We start from the raw sequence: 19,125 nt of genomic DNA on the forward strand, positions 1-19,125 counted from the left end.
AGCAGGCTTACCTATGCTGTCAAGTTGAGAAACACCTCTGTTCGTCGACGAAAGTGTATTAGTAATCCATAGGAACATTTATGTGAGCAATCTGACAGGTTTTAACGTCGTCCGTTGGCCCCTGGTTGATGTTGGATGCGGATGGGTAAAAGTCGGTTTTCGCAGAGCGCTGCTGTTTGCCTTGTTGAGTAGCTCCTCTAGCCTAGCTCTTTCTGTGATCCTCTCCCCGCCTCCCGAGGATGATTGACGGGCGGTTAAGCCTCGCCTTCCTATCAGATACGCTCGCTCATTGGACGATACAGGGAGGGGAAACGCCTTAGCAGCACAGGATTGGCTGATCGAGGAGAAAAATATCCATGGTAAGGTTGTGCGAAGTAATCTTTTTTTTTTCAAACTTTATTGAACACATACAATACATGGAGTATGTACATTCCAGATTTTCATTGTAAAAGTTGTAGAAAATAAATTACATGATATAAAAAAAATAACGGAAGGTAAATTAAATTGCACAACCAAATGAATAAAAATGTAGGAAACAAAAACACTGAAGGTCTGCTAAACAGATGGAATAAAATTGAAATGTCTAAATAATCTAATAGTTTTTGCCTAGCTACAATATTTGAGTTTAAAATTTTTGACGGTACTTAAGTATGTTTTATAATCGGTATCTTTATAAATGTAAAAAGGGGGGTAGACTTTCAAGCTGAATTATTTTATGTGTAAAATATTTTGCGAAAAATAATTATCAAGTTAATTCATCCGTCGAGAAATTGGGATTGTTAGTGTTAGTGTGACATCTTTTACAAAATATTTTTGAAAGGTTCCTTTGTAAAGAAAACCAAACAGAAGTGGCATGAAGTCAATCTACAAACACATGTTCATTTTTTTCCTCTTCATAATTACAAAAAGTGCATCAGTTGTTTACATTTAGTTGGAAATTACAATATTAGCTTTTACTACGTGTGGACAATCTTAAATAGAAACTCCTTGATGCTTCTTGATGTATATAAATATGAGGGGAAAAAAATATAGCGTTCAATTGTTTTCTATTCAAATATAATAGTAGTAATATGCTTAAGATTACTTCCAGTAAAAGCTTCAGTGCACTTTCTGTCAGATATAGAGACCCCATTAATAGTGAGGGGGACGTTCACTTAAAGACAGTGCATCAAGAGGTATGTTTTGTCCATAAAAACTGAATTTTCCCTCAGGGGGATTAGTACATAGAGTATAAATAATAATAATAAAAAAAGATACTCTACCGTTAGATACTGACTTTATAACCATATCAAACTCCTGACGAGATATAGCCTACATTGTATTTGTCAGAAAAAGCCTCATAATTAAATAATTCACCCTTAACATTCAAAAGTTGCTTTACTGTATCAGTGTTGTTGTGTACAAAGCAGTAATCCCACTGGGTTGTTTTCACAATACAGATTAAAAAAACTGCTGAAAAACTACAACCCCCAGTGTTAGAGCACATGTGTGTGTTCAATATGTACTACGGGCTGTCCCGACAAGACTTATGTTTGTTTTTCCGATTTCCTTACATGCCGGAAGCTTTTACCGGGCAATGTCAAAACATAACTGCAACACACAACGTGCGAGGCACCCATGTTACATTCCGCACCCACTCTGCGCGTGCTCTGTAACGACACTGGAGCATATATAGGTGGCTCATAACTAGCCTGTCCTGAAAAGTGTCTGTGCTCTGCGTTGCAGTAACGGTATTAGCTTAGCATAGCATCTGGTGAATTGGCCAGTAACACACGGACCTAAAATGGTATGAATGTGTGGATGTGACGGTGGTATCGCGTACCCTAGTCGACCAGCGTTGAAGTGGAAGTTTTTATTTTGAAAAAGAATGAAAGAAATGGCCAGCGGTGGTTTACCGGCGCGGTTTTGTTAGCCTGCTAATGCTAGCTAACTAGCAGCCTGGCTAACAGGAACACAGGAGGCAAGTCAGCAGACTGACAAGCGGCAACCAAGGTGGGTGGAGTTAAGAACACTTCAAAAATAGATTGTCTCTATATGTCACAGCAGCAATTTAGGCTTGTGTGTGTATGTGTGTGTGTGTAATGTGGGTCACTGTGTAATTAAATATATATTGATGCTGTTAAGTTTCCACTTAAAGGGATACACATTGTCAACATGATGGGAAAAGTTCCTGCAAAATTTAACTTTACAAAAACCTGTCCTTCCTTAAAATTCAACATTTTTTGAATACTTTACACAGGCTTTTTGAATGAATCTCAATATCATAACAATCCAAAGTGATAATATGGAATAAATCAGGGGTGTCACAGTCATTTTAGTTCATGTGCCACATACAGCATAAACTGGAAAACCCATTACAAAGTAACTTACAGATTTTCTCCTGTAAAGAAGTAACGTTACAGGCACATACAAAAAAGCACAATCCATTTAAAACAGATGACGAACAGCCTGAGATGTCTTAAAAAAATAAGTGCAATTTCAACAATATGTTTCAGTTTTTCTACATTCAGTCAGGCTACTCATGTGTAGTAATGCTGGCATCACCACACCAAACTAAAATGGAAGCTATTGAGGAAGCAGGTTAAGTTATCCTCTGCCTTACAGACCAACTACATATCAAAAGTTTTTGTAGTGCCTTTGCAATAGATTATATTTTTACCGAAGTGGCCGACTGGCAATACTTTTGCACAATGTTCAGTATGTTTAAATAACCATAATAAGTAAAACATTTTTAGAGAACTGTATACAGGTCAGGGTGGACCCCCCCCCCCCCGCAGCAGCACTTAACATGAAGCAGGCTGCTCACTTTATAACTTGCTCCTGAAACCTGGCACCTCTTAGCTTTCACAAGTGCATCTAATATTAAGTGTGCATGCAGTGGGGCAGACTGGAGCTTTTGGAGGGCTGGTTCTGGCTGCTGCATGCTCGACACCCCTGAAATAGATAAACTGAACTGAGTAATGGTTTTGTTTTAAAGTGAAATTGACACATTTGATAGAAAATGACCTAGATTATGATCATTCTACTAGTTAGGCACTTGTTGGAGATAAGACAAGGATAAAAATGTGTATTTGTTTTACATTTGTTTTCCATGTCACACCAAATAATCTAAAATGGGGAATTGAACTGTACACCCAATTACCAGCTGCAGGGCTGTGTTAGACACAGCACCTGTTAAACCAGTAACTATCTACATGCTAGAAAAGCAATGATGACTCATCAGCAAATAATATTGCGTGACAAGAGATCACATCTTGCTGATATAATATTGCACTGTCTCTTTGTGGAAATTGAATGCAGCATTGTGTTATTTGATAGAAAATGTCCTGGCAGTCACATAATTTGATTTTAATGTGAGGTTAATGTTAACATTTGATCACAAGCTGAGCTGCAGTGAATGACTACCTTCTTTAATAATATTTTCTCAAGATTTTTTAGGTTGATAGCCTTATAGATGCTTCTGATGTGACAGGTTGTAAATGATCTAGTGTGGGCCTTTTAGGAAATAAAACCCAAAGTGCCATTTAATGTAAAAGATAAATGATTTGTGAGGGATTTCTCTTAGTGTGATCACTAGCTGTCAGACAACCTAACTCTTCTGTTTTTATTGCTACATCACTCGTCACCAGTTCCCGTGAGTCATCAGTAATGGGATTTTTTAAACTTATCCAATCATGTGATCAGTGTGTCATCATGCACAAGGAGATTTTTCACGGATCTGCACATGGGTCTAAAACAATGCATTACATCATTGAAATATTTCTTTAGGTTTGTCAGAACCTCAAATTTTCTTGTTTGGTGTAGATGAGTTGCAGCACTTTAAATGTAAAGCTTTACAAACAACACATTTGTTCGCTTTATGCTCTCAATACATTTGTGTCTCAGTTGTGTGCTTGTTGAAAGGGCTATTATAATAAAAGCGTGGAAGTATCACTCATGAATGATACCCACACAGTCCCTCTGTATTCTGCTGCTAAGTGCGTAGCAGCATTTTGCAGTTATGTCTCTGTCACTTAAATCAAGATGGCTTTCGAGTCTGACATTGTTCCTGTCATGTCAACACGTTCTTTCTGCAATTTCTTCAAGTCAGTCTACTCAACACTTCCCTAATCTGTCGGTTAAGAGCCAGCTTTACATTTGGTGCTATCAGAGCTCAATAATTTCACCATTACTATTTAACTTATTTATGTTTCTTGTCCTTAATGTAGATTTGTACAAAGCTGAAGCAATGGATGGCACCTCGGAAGCCACCTCAGAAGCCGCCTCTGAGCGCTTTCTCCTGGAACCATACAAGTACTTGTTGCAGCTACCTGGTGAGTCTTTTTCCATGCCAGTGACTGCAGAGGGGTGGAGGAGACATGTATGGAGGCATGCAGCTAAATGTCATGAAAAGCTATGTATACTGCTGATGAGCCCTAAGGCCTGTTTTACGGTTCAGTATATTTCTCAGTATATTTCTGAAAATGGGTATATATCTTGGCGTTTGCACCTATCATTTACACGTAACCAGCGTTTTTCTCAACAAAAACGGAGATTTTCAAAAACGGCTTCCAAAGTGAAAGTTTTTAAAAAATATCCATTTCTGTGGAGACGTATAAACAGGATAGATGAAGATTTTGGAAAACGATGATGTTGCAACCCAGTTCACGCATGCCCAGTAGGCGACCAGTAACCACAACAACAATGGCACATATATGCCGGGTTGTTTACGTTTTGTTAGCACTTTTGAGACTACTTACGAGCTTACAAATGAATTTAGCACTGCTGCATCAACATCACCGCTACATCGTTGTACAAAGACGTCTGCTGTGCCCAATATTAGTAAGGGAATAGCAGTTAACTATGCCATATAAGGTTAGAATGTAGTTTATCATCGTTTCTATCACTAGCGCCAAGAGGAAAACGTATCACTGTGCATGCGCAGGAAGTTCTATGGTGTTTGACATATGGCATATCGCCACCTACTGGCCTGGCATGCTAATTGCAGCAAAAGCTACCGTTTTCACAACTGATCTTGTAGACCCGGAATTTTTTTAATACAGGATCAATAAAAATCTGTTTTTATTTATATCGGTATCCGTGTAAACAAGGCCCTAGAGTGACACTGAGCCCTGACACACATTGTGAGGTATTCAGTTAGTTTTTAACTGAGCTACACTGAGCATTGGAGCACAATTGTGGCATCTGATTAATATAAAAGTTAAGCTACAAATTTGTATGGTGTGACTATGGTAAGATGTTATGTTATCCAGGCCTAGATTATATGGTTTTCATTTTAATATTACACTGCAGAGTTGGTAGACAATCGTTTGAACATGAACTGATATGTCACATTGGCAATTTCTTTTTCTCATATATGAGGCTGTATTTGACACGTTGATGACTCCAAATGGCAATAAAGTGTAACAGTTTTAGAATTTGAATACACAGAAATCAGCAAGCTGTGCATAGTTCTGTTCATGTTTTTGTAGTCTGATTTCTCTGCTCACTTGCAGCTGTTTATGAGACACTCTTTATTTGCTTCTTCAGCTTTGATTGGTCACTTTTTGTCAGTGGAGAAGTGACTGACCTAACACCAGAATTTCATTTTGGGTAAATAGGACAAGTCCCAAGGGTCTCTGTTAGTTGGGATGTTTCCTCTTTTGCAGTGTCACTGTGTCATTCAGGCTCGTAAGAAAAGATTATCATCTTACAGACGTTCAGTGTTTTACTCTTGGAACATTTATCATAGTTTTGGCAAACAACTCTATAGGTTTGCATGAAATTGTACTCACCCCTGCCACTATTTAGGTTGTAGATGTGAGCTCTCAGCTGGAAACGGCTTTACAACATAGTTCAGTTTGCTCAAAGAAAAACAAGCCCTAAACCAGGTCTTTGAACAACAGAAAACTTCCTGTGCTTCAGTTAGACCAGCTACAGGGCTTTTCTTCTTTGTTTCTTTTTCTTCATGACGTCTCAGTTACTCTAGTCAGGTCACATCCCACCTCCACTGTTGCCCTAACAGCTGTGTGCTCAGGCTGACCTGTGAGTTTAACTAAGAATTAGCTCTGCAAGTAAAATAAATAAAGAGTTTCTCTTTATTTAGACCTTTTAGATAACTGCTTGTGATAGGCCAGGCTGAGATATTTTAAAAACTGTGTGAGGTTATTTTACTGTCATTGTTTCTTGCATAACTCTCTATACAATAGTGAGGATGAGATCAGTGTTATGCCTACCTGCTGTCAGAGGTGTGGACTCAAGTCACCCAACAATCAAAAAAGACTTGGACTTTACCACCAACTCGTGACTTCACCTGGACTTGTGACTTGAAAATACTTGATATGTTCCTCCAAGCTCAAAGATTACAAATATTTTTTTCATTTTTTTAAAAAAGTGGCATCAATTCATTTCCTTAAATTTCCTAATTCACTGACATTAATGCTATTCATTTCAGCAAGTCAACACTTAATTCTCCAGATCCAATCCAACAGCATTTAATCAAGTGACAGGAGAGAACCCTGAAGAACTAATGTTACGTTACTGAGCTTTAGCTGGAAAATGATACCAAAGGTAATTTATTTGCATATAAAAATTATGCTGTAGTCAATAAAAATTAATTTCAGTATGCAAAATGTGCAGGTTAAAAATTACAGAGGGAGACACAATAGCTTTCAACAAACTTGGAAAAAGCATTCAGGATTTTTGTAAATTTAATATATTATTAATCTGTTGTTAAAATGGCATTACATTTGGCGAAGAGTGCATCATGACTTGTTTAGGCCTCAACACTTTAAGTCTGACTTGGGACTTGTCAGTGGTGAAAAGGGACTTTATGCGGGACATGCCTGTCTTGGGACTGTTACCTTTCTTGCATTTCGCACAGCACAGCACACACCTCCCGTCTCCCTCCAAAGTCCCATCCACCTCCTCCTGCAACTCCACCTCCCTCCAAAGCCCTAAACAAAGAAAAGTGTAAAATTTCCAGAAAGTAAGTGTTGCTTTAAGTGCTTTCACTCTACACTTAATTGTGACTTGCAAAAGAAAGACTTGGTCCCACTTCTGGCTGCTATGTTGGGTAAAATTATGACAATAAAACACAAGTTCTTAAGTCACTTAATCACTTTATTTATTTGTTACATGAAAACACTTTAAAGTTCAGTTTCTCTGGGAGCATGTAGCTACCACACACCAGCTGTGTTAATGTAGACCTGTTCAAAGTGTGCATTCTCAAATATCTATTACATAAGGACCCAAAGATAAAATGCAAAGTAAGTAAGTGCGCAGACTGAGCTGATGATTTGCAACAATAGTCATTGTGAAGGATTGACTTATCTTTCTTCCCTTTTCTTTGCATACAACAATACAAAAGTCTTTTATTAAACCTTGAACTTTTGTCGTCTGCTCTCTTCACAGGAAAGCAAGTGAGGACAAAACTATCCCAAGCCTTTAACCACTGGCTCAATGTCCCAGAGGACAAACTACAGGTGAGAAATCACCCATGTCAAGCCTCTTCCCATTCAGAACCGCCTGATGTTTATTGTCATAGACAGGCCCAGGAAGGGGAAATCATGCTACACTTACTCTGAATAGGCAATTTATTTTGTAATGCAACTAGAGTGTTCTGTCAGCTGGGTCGTTCCTAACTGAATGTAAATGCAATGCTTGGATGTGGAGTTTAGAGCATCCATGATTTATTGCAGCAGGTTGTTAATGCAGCTGAGGATCAAGTGGAATAAAATGAAAAAGGTGGACAAAACAAGACACTTACCTCTTTCTATATTTGTTTGATGATGTGCAGCTTTTCCTTACTGCTGATTTTATGAAATGTTGAAATTAGATGCCTTTTTTTCCACACAAATCGATGGTGTGTATACTGACTTTTAAAGAGTTTGTCTAGAGGAAGGAAAGTATAGCCCAAATGCTAAAGCTGTGTTAAACCCGGGGGGCAGAAGAACTCTAAAACAAGCTAACATGTTGTTCACTTAAACATTCAGCAGAGTTTTGGTTTGTGGCTGAGAACAATATCTGGGGCCAGATGCACAAACAATGTTTACTCACAAAAACCATGTGTGTGCCTTTCCCCCACACATAAACTAGTATTTACGAAGGAAGAATGTGTGCACCTCACACATTCTTCAGAGCAGGTGTACACACTGTTTTAGATGAGATAGCTTCAGGTGAATTTATTCATCATCATTTTTTATTTGCATTCATCTCCCTGTTAGTGAGTGTTTCATTTAATCCTGTGAAGCACTTTATGAAGTCAGTTTCAACATAAGTGCTGTGAATGATTCATTGATCGTTCTTCTGACGTTTAATAATAATGATGATTGAGATTTTACCACAATGACGGTGTGCAGAAACGTAATGAATTAGTGATACGGAAGCTGCAAATATCCACAGCCGAGCATAATGACAGCTGCTCTGGCACCGTTGGAGAACCTCGCAGATGCGACACAGTTGGTGAAATTGCCCTTTCATGGCCATATTCCTCATTGACAAGTCTAATGAGAGGTGGAGCAGGCACAAGTATTCGTACAAACATGTTTAAGGGCGTTTCTGCATACATTTATGGCAAACTACAACAGCAGTCAAGATTTATAAAACAGAATGAGGTGTGTGCACAGCTTTATAAATCTGCCACAAGGAATGCATATATTTCTGTCTTGAATCTACACAGTTTTATGCATCTGGCACCTGGAGTTTAAGCTTGCTAGATGTTGGACTGTCTTTATCAGCTAGTTGCCATGTTTGTCTGTGGTTTGGTGCTGAGCAGGTTGTGTACAGTGGGTTCTTTTTTCTTTCTTTACTCTCTTCTGAAATTTGCCACTTGCTGCTGTTGCAAACCACACAGGAAAGGGGCCCAAAAGACAAGAATCTAAAAGCTCTGGAGAGCTGCAGAGTTTGGTGATAATTTGTTGTGGATTTCTTACCATTAGGGAGCCAGCCCGCGTTACATATTGTCAATCGGCTAACTGTCTTTAGGGACTGATTTTGAGGTTTGACTGCTTTAAGGCTCAGTGCCTGAGCCAGTATCCAAACCTCTGAGTTGCAGCCCACGTCTCAAATTTTGCAGAGCCACTCAGAAAGATTCTGTGTTGCCCCGCTGAATGGCTTTTTAACCAGTTGGAGGAAAAACCAAGCCCATCACAGGCTTTGTTTTTGATGTTTGATGTGACTAACAATACCAAGCACTGTCAGATCAGGGCATCTTATACTGTGTTCACTTCTACACCAGACCATTTTATGACGCAGTCCCTGCTCCAAGAACAGCACAGCGGAGCTCCTTTTAAACTTGAATAATGAAGGAAAAATTTACATAAAAATTCCGCCTTTAACAAATGAAATACATGAAAATACCTGTAGTTAATATTGTTTAAAAAAAATCACTTATCGGGCCACTAATGTATTTTCCTTTCCAAATCCTGAAGTATCATTCAGACTGTGACACCGATGACGTCCTGCCTACTGTGGATGTATTCATAACACTGTTTGCTCTCTATTCTTCTTTTTTAAATAGGCACTTTCTGACAGGGTCGCTGTTTCATCTAGTGTTTCATTTCAAGATGTCTCATGACTCATGACTCAGGGCTTTCAAGCTGCTCAGCCGTGGCACAATAATAATAACTTTATTTAATAATATCATAAAGAGCACTTCTCAATATTATGTTCAAAAGGAAGTAAAACAAAAGGCAAGTAAAAGAATGCAAGCTAACGATGCCTTTGTTGGTTACAGTACAAACAAAATACATAGCTATACATCGGAAACATAACACAGTCATCAAAGGCTTTCAGAATATGTGGGTTGTTGTGTTTTGACTGTTTAGTATTGGTATGTTTTGACAGTTTACTAACCTCTGCACCAAAGAGAATAATTTGTTTTGGGTTAGGAACGTGCCAAGCGACAGGTGTAGATCAGTATGTCTAGATAAAAGCATTATAGCCAAAATGTGTATGACCTAATTTACTGAATTCACTTCACAGTATCTGTATTCATATCAGCCTCTATTTGCTGCTAATATTACATGAATTCAACTTTATTTTTGTAGTGGGAAAATGATCCTGCAGCACAGTATGATGGCAGCACTATCTCGCTGTAAAGAAAAGCTTAAAATCAGTGTTAGTTTCTGCTTTCTGAATGAAGATGTGTAGGCTATTGTTTTACTGTACAGTGTAGCCCAGATGGTGCAGTGAATGGTAGTGAGAAGGAAATATTTGGCAGCGTTTAGGGATTGTTTGTTTGTGTATACAGTACCCACTGTGAGAGACGACCGCTTCTTCAGCCTTATGTGTTCCCGATCACCTCTATGAGCAAAGGATTAACATGATTCAAGTCACAGACAGCTTCCCAGGCAAACCTACGCCTCCACTCATCCATTACAGTGTTGTTGTAACACATTCTTGGATGCTGCCTGATTAGATTGCAGCAGACATATTGAAGTGTGTATACAGATCGCGGGGCTGATTGGCATTCCTGCTTTTCCTTGGCCAGATTAATTTCTAATTAGCCATTTAGGATTTATTGGTTTTATTGAGCAGGACCCTCGCCGCTGTCCACTCGGAGAGATCAGGCCGTCGACCTTATTATACAGATAGCATTAACGTTGCAGCGGCTGAATACTGGTCCTGTGTCCAGTAATGAAAATACAGAGACTGTATTTTCTGAATCTACATGCCTTTCGCAGTGCAGAATGCTAAGTGCTGAGCCTGTCAGGTCTCATTAGATTTGCCGTTCAACAGGTCTCCCTTTGTCCTGAATGTTTTATAAACCCTCCCCAAGTAGAGGAATCCTAGTACTGCCGCAAAGCTCAGAGGTCGCAGGGTTGTCTCCTGTGGTCATTTCATCGTCCAGCGTACAATAAAAGCCCTCCCCCAATGTGATGACTGGTTTCAGGCCTCAATAAAAAAGGAAAAAAAAAACTAGGTGCATTTGTGTGAGTAATAAAGTTGTCAGTCTCATCTGAGGAATTATTAAATATTATAAATCAATCCTGTCGTGTCAGCCCTCCTCCTGCTACAGCATCCATCTCTCACTTTGCATCAGTAGGGATGTATTTAATCACACTGCTGCTATTAAAGCAGGTTGTGTGTCTGCAGATGAATTAACTCAATATGCAAAAATGTATTAAAGGAGCAACTCAACATTCATTTTTGATTATTTTCACATTACATCTTGCTACATTTCTCGACTGAAGTGCTGACATTTCCAATTCAGCAGCACATATGCTCCTCGAGGCTTCAGTGACACGTTGCCTTAGAGTTCTGAATTTGATCAGTTTTTGATTCGTAGAGTTGCAGACTGCCAGTTCATATGGCCCACATTCATATGCAGATTGTGCTCAAATCTACTTTTGTTCTCCTGATAATTCCACTTTAGACAGGATTTCCTTCTTTGCCATATCAAAGAGCCCTCTCCCCCATGACTCCCTCAGTCTCCCCCCTTTGCTCCCTCCATGCAGCAGCTCTGTAAACTCCTGCTGAACCCATCACGCAGACTGAGAGCACTCCTCTCGTCATCATTAGCACGCTGCTGCCAAGAAGTCGCCGCCATGGAAACAACCGTGCCTTCAGATAGATGGAGGCAGTGACAGTGGCACACTGTCTCATTCATTTGGCAATGAATTTTTCATCAAACCCCCATATGTGCTTCTCTACACTGTACTACAGAACAGGTTGTGGAGGTTTGGGAAATTCCCTCTGTACACATCAGTTGCTTCACGACCTTTCGCTGACTGTGCTCTATTCTTTGTGACAATGTCGAAAGGTTAGCCTTTATATACTGTCTTCTGTCTTTTACTTTGAGAACACGTGTCATTCATGAGAACGCCTTGGGCTTAGAGCCTCTCATAGGTTTTAATGTGACTGATGTAGAGTGACTATAATGTAGCCGCCTCCATTAGAAAATAAGTAGGGAACTGGGTGGCAGGTTAGCATATCAAACATGATACATGGAGCGACTCGTAACTCCTGGATTGTATAATGATAATACAAGTTATCTCTTTAAGACGGGTCAAATGTCTGGATACAGCCTGTAATGTGTTAGAGGGTTATCATTACATGGAGATGGTAAGAAGTTGTGACAGCAGCAGATTGTACAGCAGTCACGCCTGGATCAGGATAGACAGTACATTTGTTGTACATTTTCAGTGCAGGGTTTTTCCCAGGGAATAGTTTGGCTGCAATAGATAGCCAGACACATCTTGTGATCAGTTTAGTAAGTGCATGGCAGCCTAAACAATACCCATACTCATAAATATATCACATTCCTAAAATAGCTCCTCTTCTCGCTTCCCTAAAAGTGCTTTATTTAAAGGTATACAATGCAGGATCATTGGTTAGTGTTTGTAAACACGCTCGCCAGCAAAAATGAAAGTAGTAGCCAACGCTTAATTGACCTTTTTCTTTTACAATGACCATGAAAGTGGTGTTACGTCTATAAAACACTGCTGGAAAAGCCTGTATTAGTCTCCTAATTAGTTACGGAAAATTGTCTCCAGCTTCACCACACAGCATCGAAAACAATACAAGACAACCGGCAAAGACAAACAGCAGGGACACAGCATCAACAAACAAGATTTAAACACCACACAATACATAAATCCCAGATTAAGATTATGCTGTGCGTTCTTTAGCATTTTATAAAATGTGTTAGGATATCTGCCATATTTAGTCATATTTTTTAACACTAAGACTTCTGTTCTCGATGAATGAGAAAGCATTTTTGAATGACACAATGCAGTAGGTGTGGTGTGTGATCATGTGGGATGACCATGTTAAAACCTTGGCCAGACTTCAGCCGTCCCGCAGTCTGACTCAGAGGGATTACTGTAGGTGCAAACCACCACCTGAGTGTGACTGGATTATGCACGCACATAACTGACTCGTCTGTTTCAGAGTTATTTCCCCTCAATTTATTGGACTCAGTGCACGTGCTTGCAGTGAAGGAGCTTCTGCATTCTTAATGGGTCACTGATTGTAGCTTTGGCAAACAGAGTGAGTTTCTGCATCAGTAACCTCTGGTGCTAATCAATAAAGTCTTGCGGAGTAGTGAAGGCACTCGGCACTTAAATGGCAGAATTACACAGCGACAGTCTGACTAATTTGTTTCCTTGCACACACTCAAAGTCCAAAACGTGAGTTTTCGGTGCGTGTGTTTGGCTTTGATAACTGCTGTTGTTATTCAAGGCTTCGAATCTTGTCTTCTTGATTGTATCCTTGTTCCTTTATTCTCACGGGGAATTGTAATTCAGTGTTCGCAGCGAACCTTTGAATCCTCGAGTATGTTTTTGGCTGCACAATATTCCATTTTCTCCTTCATGTGTGCATTCATTGTAGCTTTACCCACAAACCCCCACCTCCGTCTCTTGTGAGTGGCTCACTGAGGTTGCAGGGTGAGCGAGTGTCGGGACCCTGCCGAAGGAAAGGTTGTGTTTGCCGGATAAACTGCTCAACTGGCCCAGCCTTGGCCATCTGCCTGACCCACTGAGCCTCTCTTTGTGCTCCCCAGCCCCATACAAACAGCTTTCATTACCAGGCCACACCACTTGTCTTTTAAATCAGCAGAGCACTCCAGCAGGCTGCACAGCCAGCAAAAGACAGCAGACACCTGATGGCAGCGCTGGCTGTTTTGTGTCGAGCATGGAGCTGAAACAAAGCCAGTTTTGGATATTTCCTCCTGAGGGACTGAGGATGTTTATCATGGCTGTTTGCTAGTTTGTCCACTGTCCACTAACACAAGTTATTATCTCTGTAGAGCGGGTAAAACTGCGCTAAACCCCATAGTGTCACCTGTAATTTCTTAACAGTGTGAATCTGAAACAGCTCCAGTGTGGAGTCAACCTTTGCTGAACTCTCTCTCTCTGACTGACTGCCTGGTTTGTCTCAGCAACAATTTTGTCTGCTGACGAAGACTCTCACTAGAGCAGTGCAGGCGAGAGTGTAGACATGGCACCCTCTGCTGTATACAAGCTGTAATGCATAATTTACATAGACCCCCTGACAACCTGTTACTGTCTGTGTTAGTGAGGAGTAGGGAAAGGCAGTTTTCTCTGCACAAGCATCAGTGTAACAGTTACTGCAAGTTAGTATGGCAAAAAAATAAAAACCTGAATTCCGGTGAAATGGAAAAACTGATGAGCTTGCAGAATAATTCTCAAACTATGCATTGTTGATTTTTACATAATCTTATAGTTAAATGATTTAATTCGTTGTGACATCCTCAGGTGATCATCGAGGTGACTGAGATGCTGCACAACGCCAGCTTGCTCATAGATGACATTGAGGACAGCTCCAAGCTGCGGCGAGGCTTTCCTGTGGCCCACAGCATCTACGGCATCCCCTCCGTTATCAACTCAGCCAACTACGTCTACTTCCTGGGGTTAGAGAAGGTGCTGACCCTGGAGCACCCTGAGGCTGTCCGAGTGTTTACCCGGCAGCTGCTGGAGCTGCACCGTGGTCAGGGCCTGGACATCCACTGGAGGGACAATTACACCTGTCCCACTGAGCAGGAGTACTTAAACATGGTGCTGCAGAAAACTGGAGGGCTCTTTGGTCTGGCTGTGGGCCTGATGCAGCTCTTCTCTGATTGGAAACAGGACCTGAAACCACTCCTGGACACGCTGGGTCTCTTCTTCCAGATTCGTGACGACTACTGCAACCTGAGCTCTCATGAGTACTCTGAGAACAAGAGCTTCTGTGAGGACCTGACTGAAGGCAAGTTCTCTTTCCTCACCATTCATGCCATATGGTCACGTCCAGAGAGCACCCAGGTGCAGAACATCCTGAGGCAGCGCACGGAGAACGTGGACATCAAACGATACTGTGTGGACTACCTGGAGAAGGTTGGCTCGTTCGCCTACGCTCGTCAGACACTGCGGAACCTGGAGGAGGAGGCCTACCGCCTCATCAAGGAGTTAGGGGGAAACCCTCAACTGGAGAGCCTCATCAAACACCTCAGCCAAATGCATTGTGAGGCTGAAGCCGCAGCAGTGTCCAGTACTGAGCCACACTCCAGCCAAAACTACTGACCTCCACATTTCACTGCTACACGCCTAGCCCCACAGAAGCTTTGCTAATACCCTGATGCAGATAGACCCACTCCCGAAAAGCTCAACTCATACACACACCAGTATGTTACATTCACAAACTATTTAATGAGTCACAATTAATCATTCAGCTCTAGCTCTTGAATTGTGGTAGACAGCTCTGACTGCATTCAGCAGCTATGAGACAGCGAAGCAGCCACGAATGTTGCCTTTCTCCTTTGTGTGCTTGTCAGCATCCTTCAAGTGTTGCTCGACAAAACACACATCACCAGTTTTTGTATCCAATTGTAGCTGTGCAGTCAGAGGAAGAAATAAATTAAAAAATGAAACTTCTTACGTCGGTTTTATGTTTGCTGTTTTGAAAATGAAAAATGACAAGATGGCAACAAAGCTTAAAAGCCTTCCTTTTTGATGTGTACTACAGTGCATATAAATGTATTTTTTTATGTTCTGCCACCAGACGAAAATTGTTTATCTAAAGCTGAGTGTATGCTGTGTGTTTTTTTTTTTTTTCCCGAAGTCCTTCTTTAAAATAAGACGTCTCTCTCCAGTGTATGATGTGCGATTTGGGGATTCTTAATCATTAAGCCGCCAAGAGTGCCAATCCTGTAGAAAAGACCTCTGCAACTCAATTGTCTACTTGTTATGTAACACGCTGGCATTATATGCAAAGTAGTGCTCATGCTGTTTATGCTCAGCTGTATATGAATACTCTGTTGATGTTTTGGGTTTATCGCAGTCTGCGTTTCCATCTGGTTCAGATTCAACACAGCCCTTCACATATATTGTATTAGGGTTATCCAGTTATGATATTTGTAAGTAGACACTGTGCTGCAGTTAAAAACTTCTTTGCATCTATTGAATAAAAAACTTTAAAGATAACCTGTGGGCATGTCTGACTTCTGAAACAAAATTTGACATCTCCCTGTGGCATCTAGTTTAGTTTTTTATTGTTTTGAACTGAACATGTTTGATGTGACGGGGAAGAGAGGGACGTTTCTCCAGAGATACGCAGCACCATCTACTGAGCACGGGTGTAACTGAAAATCAAGATGTGACTCACAGAAAGTTGCTCTTCTACACTGGACCTGATGTCTTATTTAAAAGCACTCTCTCTGTGTACTCTGCGCACACAAACCTAACACACCATCACAAAACAGAGCCATCATTATCCGCAGTGCATATTATCATAAGCCTTCTCCTGTTGCATCAGATCCATGTGTTTATTTTTCAAGGCGAGCTATACTTTTGCAACTCCACGCTGAATAGTACAAGCTGCTGATGCAAGTTATTACACAATCGCCTGCCACGTGCTTCCTTTTGAGGAACCTTGACTAAGCGCTCACACAGGCTGGTTGCTATGGTCGTGGTGTGTCTTTTATTATGAGTTAGGTCTGAAACACAGGGCACCAGTCATCTAAATCCTGTATTATCTACTGCTTCTGTTAATACTGCTGAGTTTTTCCTCAGCTGCTGTAGTGGACAGAGGCTATCTGTCCCAGACAGCTCTGTTGACTCACTGAAGCTCTTGACAGCTGCAATTCAATTAATTACGTGTCTGTCGGATTGAATCGTGGGCTTCTCTGAAAATACATCTATTCGTCAAAATGTCAAATTCACGATAATCCGGGGGGAAACTGGTGCCTCTGCTAATTTCCCTTCCAAGCAGCCACAAGTGTGGGAAAAATGTGATGCAAATGCTTTTCTGATTTGATAAACAGCGGAGACGTATGAAGTGGCTTTGGCAGAGCTGACTTAAGTCCATCACAATAATCAAAGCCTCTCATGGTTCTCATTCCTTCTCTCTCTAGGTTGACTAGATTGATTTTCTCCACCCACAGCGTTTGAGTTTTGTTTGAGAGCAAAACAGAATAGCTTTTGTGTGAAGAGCGACATGGCTCACTCACTGTCTCCCTCATCCTCTGCAAGCTTTGGATTATTTATCACTGGGTGAGCACTCCAATAGATATTTCATAAATATTCCTGTGGCAACAACAAGAATAGACAGTGCTGTGTTTGTACGCCCTCACTGATTTCAGTCTTTCTGGTGATTCTGCTGATTAAAAATCTTCAGTTCCTATTTCTTATTATGCTTTAATTTTTATTTTAACTCATATTTTTTACATGGGTAAAGTTTTTTGAGATTGCTGCACCTTGTGTGACAGTCACACACATTTTACACTTTAGAGATGCTCCAACGACTGCAGTCCTCCACAGTGAGGCTGCTGAGCTGCTCCACTGGAGCAACTGACACTTTATTCCTTTTACAAGAGCCTCTGAAGAAAACCACGAACACCACTGCTTACAAAGTGACTTAAACTGGTCGACATATTGAACCGATAATGTTCCGTGTTGGTACCCGTGGCTGCTGTTTTAAAGGACAGAATCATTCATTTGGTCCCAGCTGCAACTTAAGGATAAGGTCAGAGATATTCTTTACTTTTCTTATGAAAAGACCAAAACCAACTCTCAACACTACACGACTTCTAAAGCTTCTGTGCTGGACACTTGTTGGGGACCGACAGTGGCGGATCTTGCTATAGGCAACGTGGGCAGCTGCCTAGGGTGTCACCCAGAGAGACCCACAAGATTTTTTTTTTTTTTTTTACACATTCACATAAATCGAACATAAGGATTAGAGTGAGAGAAAATCTGCACATACCATATTCTCTTACATTCCTTATTCATGGAGGGATATGCGCACCAGAGGAAGCGTGCGTAGGTCGATTACTGTGGACTATTTTCAGCCGTGGATTCACACTAGTGTCAGTGACAGCAGGACGACTGATATGAGATAAAACACAATGTACCTTTTGGACGACAATGAGGCTTCAGCTCTTTGTTAGTGTGGTCTTTACATGGTGTTTGTTGACAATAAGAGAAAATATAGAATTATATAATGATATATTTATCCTTTAATATCACTTGATCCATGAGCTCAATAAAAGCTTCTTTCAGTTCACAGTGTTCATGCCAGCGTGGTTATCATATTCATGTCACTGCTCCCAGAACAACACATGTTCTTATGCATAATTCTGCCAGCACTCACTTGTTTGTAAAAACCTCAGTGCGCCCTCATGTCCCATTGGGGATAAAGAGGAATAACAAAGTACTCACTTGTTTCCACCTGCAATCATTGGAGCCTGCACACAACAGCCTTCTTTGAGTTTAAAATGACTGATTAAAGGGGCACTCAAGCGATTTTATCCATTAGGTGCAGTTTAGTCATCATGGGGAGTAGTACTTCTAAAGTCTGAGAGCCAAAGCCTGGTGATGTCATAAGGGCTATGTCTGCTTGGATTTGGAGATTACAAATTAATAACAGAAATCCTGTGTTGCAAACAGAGGCATGGAGTTAAAAAGACGCAGCTGTTTACCAGGTAGGATTAGTCTAAGGAAAGATGCTTTTGAGTTGCATTAAGGGAGACTTTTAAAACTCAAACCATACTAGTCAGGATTTCTCAGCCTCTGCTGCATCATTTGTAACAATTATTTCTAAAATCTGTCTCCTTACCTTGTGAAAGTACTAATACTAAATGGCACAAGTAAAATGCTGAACTGCAGGCAACTGGATTCACTCAGCTGACATCATGACATTTCATCCATACATGGCGTTGCATCAGGTTACATCAAATGATTGAGTGGTTTCCAAGAATCTCATCATCAGACCGATGAGCTAATTCACGATCCTCTTAAGATAGAATGACTGTCAGTAATGGTTCAGTAATAATTGAATGACAAATTATCTCTCACAAACACTATCATAGTAAATCTGCCATGTTACTGCAGCAGGGCTCAAGAGGGCTTATGAAACGCCACAATTCACTCAGTATTTCCATCACTTTGTCAGAGACGTGTGTAATTACGTGTACTGTCTAATAGCCAACCTTCTACCGAACGTACCATCTACCCGATCCACAATGTCACACAGCTGTGTTCTGCAAATGTTTGCAAAAAGTGACAGCCGTAACCTTACTAGGCTGAGACACTGTAGCTGCTATGGAAATGAGAGAGGGAGCTGGGGGTGCAATCTCAAATTGGGAATGAAAATGTTGCCCCATTAGGGCATAGTTGTGTATCTAATAATATCCCCTCATTCCTG

The 19,125-nt window shown here is 40.7% G+C and overlaps 2 protein-coding genes across 5 annotated transcripts in view; one reads left to right on the forward strand and one right to left on the reverse strand.

The window, feature by feature from the left end:
• arid4b (AT-rich interaction domain 4B) overlaps positions 1 to 347 on the reverse strand; it is a 49,596-nt gene extending 49,249 nt beyond the window's left edge. Inside the window, exon 1 of one of the 3 annotated variants that reach the window (XM_049600254.1) lies at positions 12 to 347. The gene's annotated coding sequence lies outside the window, so the exon portion shown is untranslated. The remainder of the gene's footprint in view (positions 1 to 11) is intronic. The other 2 variants (XM_049600252.1, XM_049600255.1) reach the window with 2 other exon arrangements.
• A 1,327-nt stretch (positions 348 to 1,674) lies between these two features.
• Positions 1,675 to 19,125, forward strand: part of ggps1 (geranylgeranyl diphosphate synthase 1) — a 182,453-nt gene continuing 165,002 nt past the window's right edge. Inside the window, exons 1-4 of one of the 2 annotated variants that reach the window (XR_007451297.1) lie at positions 1,675 to 1,992; positions 4,209 to 4,313; positions 7,393 to 7,463; positions 14,202 to 15,519. Coding sequence is in view for 1 of the 2 variants with exons in the window: in XM_049600262.1 (XP_049456219.1) it covers positions 4,229 to 4,313; positions 7,393 to 7,463; positions 14,202 to 15,005 (960 nt within the window). In the remaining variant the exon portion in view is untranslated. Of the gene's footprint in view, positions 1,993 to 4,208; positions 4,314 to 7,392; positions 7,464 to 14,201; positions 15,906 to 19,125 lie in introns of those variants that run through there. The other variant, XM_049600262.1, reaches the window with a different exon arrangement.

Source organism: Epinephelus fuscoguttatus, linkage group LG16 (genome assembly GCF_011397635.1).
Source record: "Epinephelus fuscoguttatus linkage group LG16, E.fuscoguttatus.final_Chr_v1".
NCBI lineage: Eukaryota > Metazoa > Chordata > Actinopteri > Perciformes > Serranidae > Epinephelus > Epinephelus fuscoguttatus.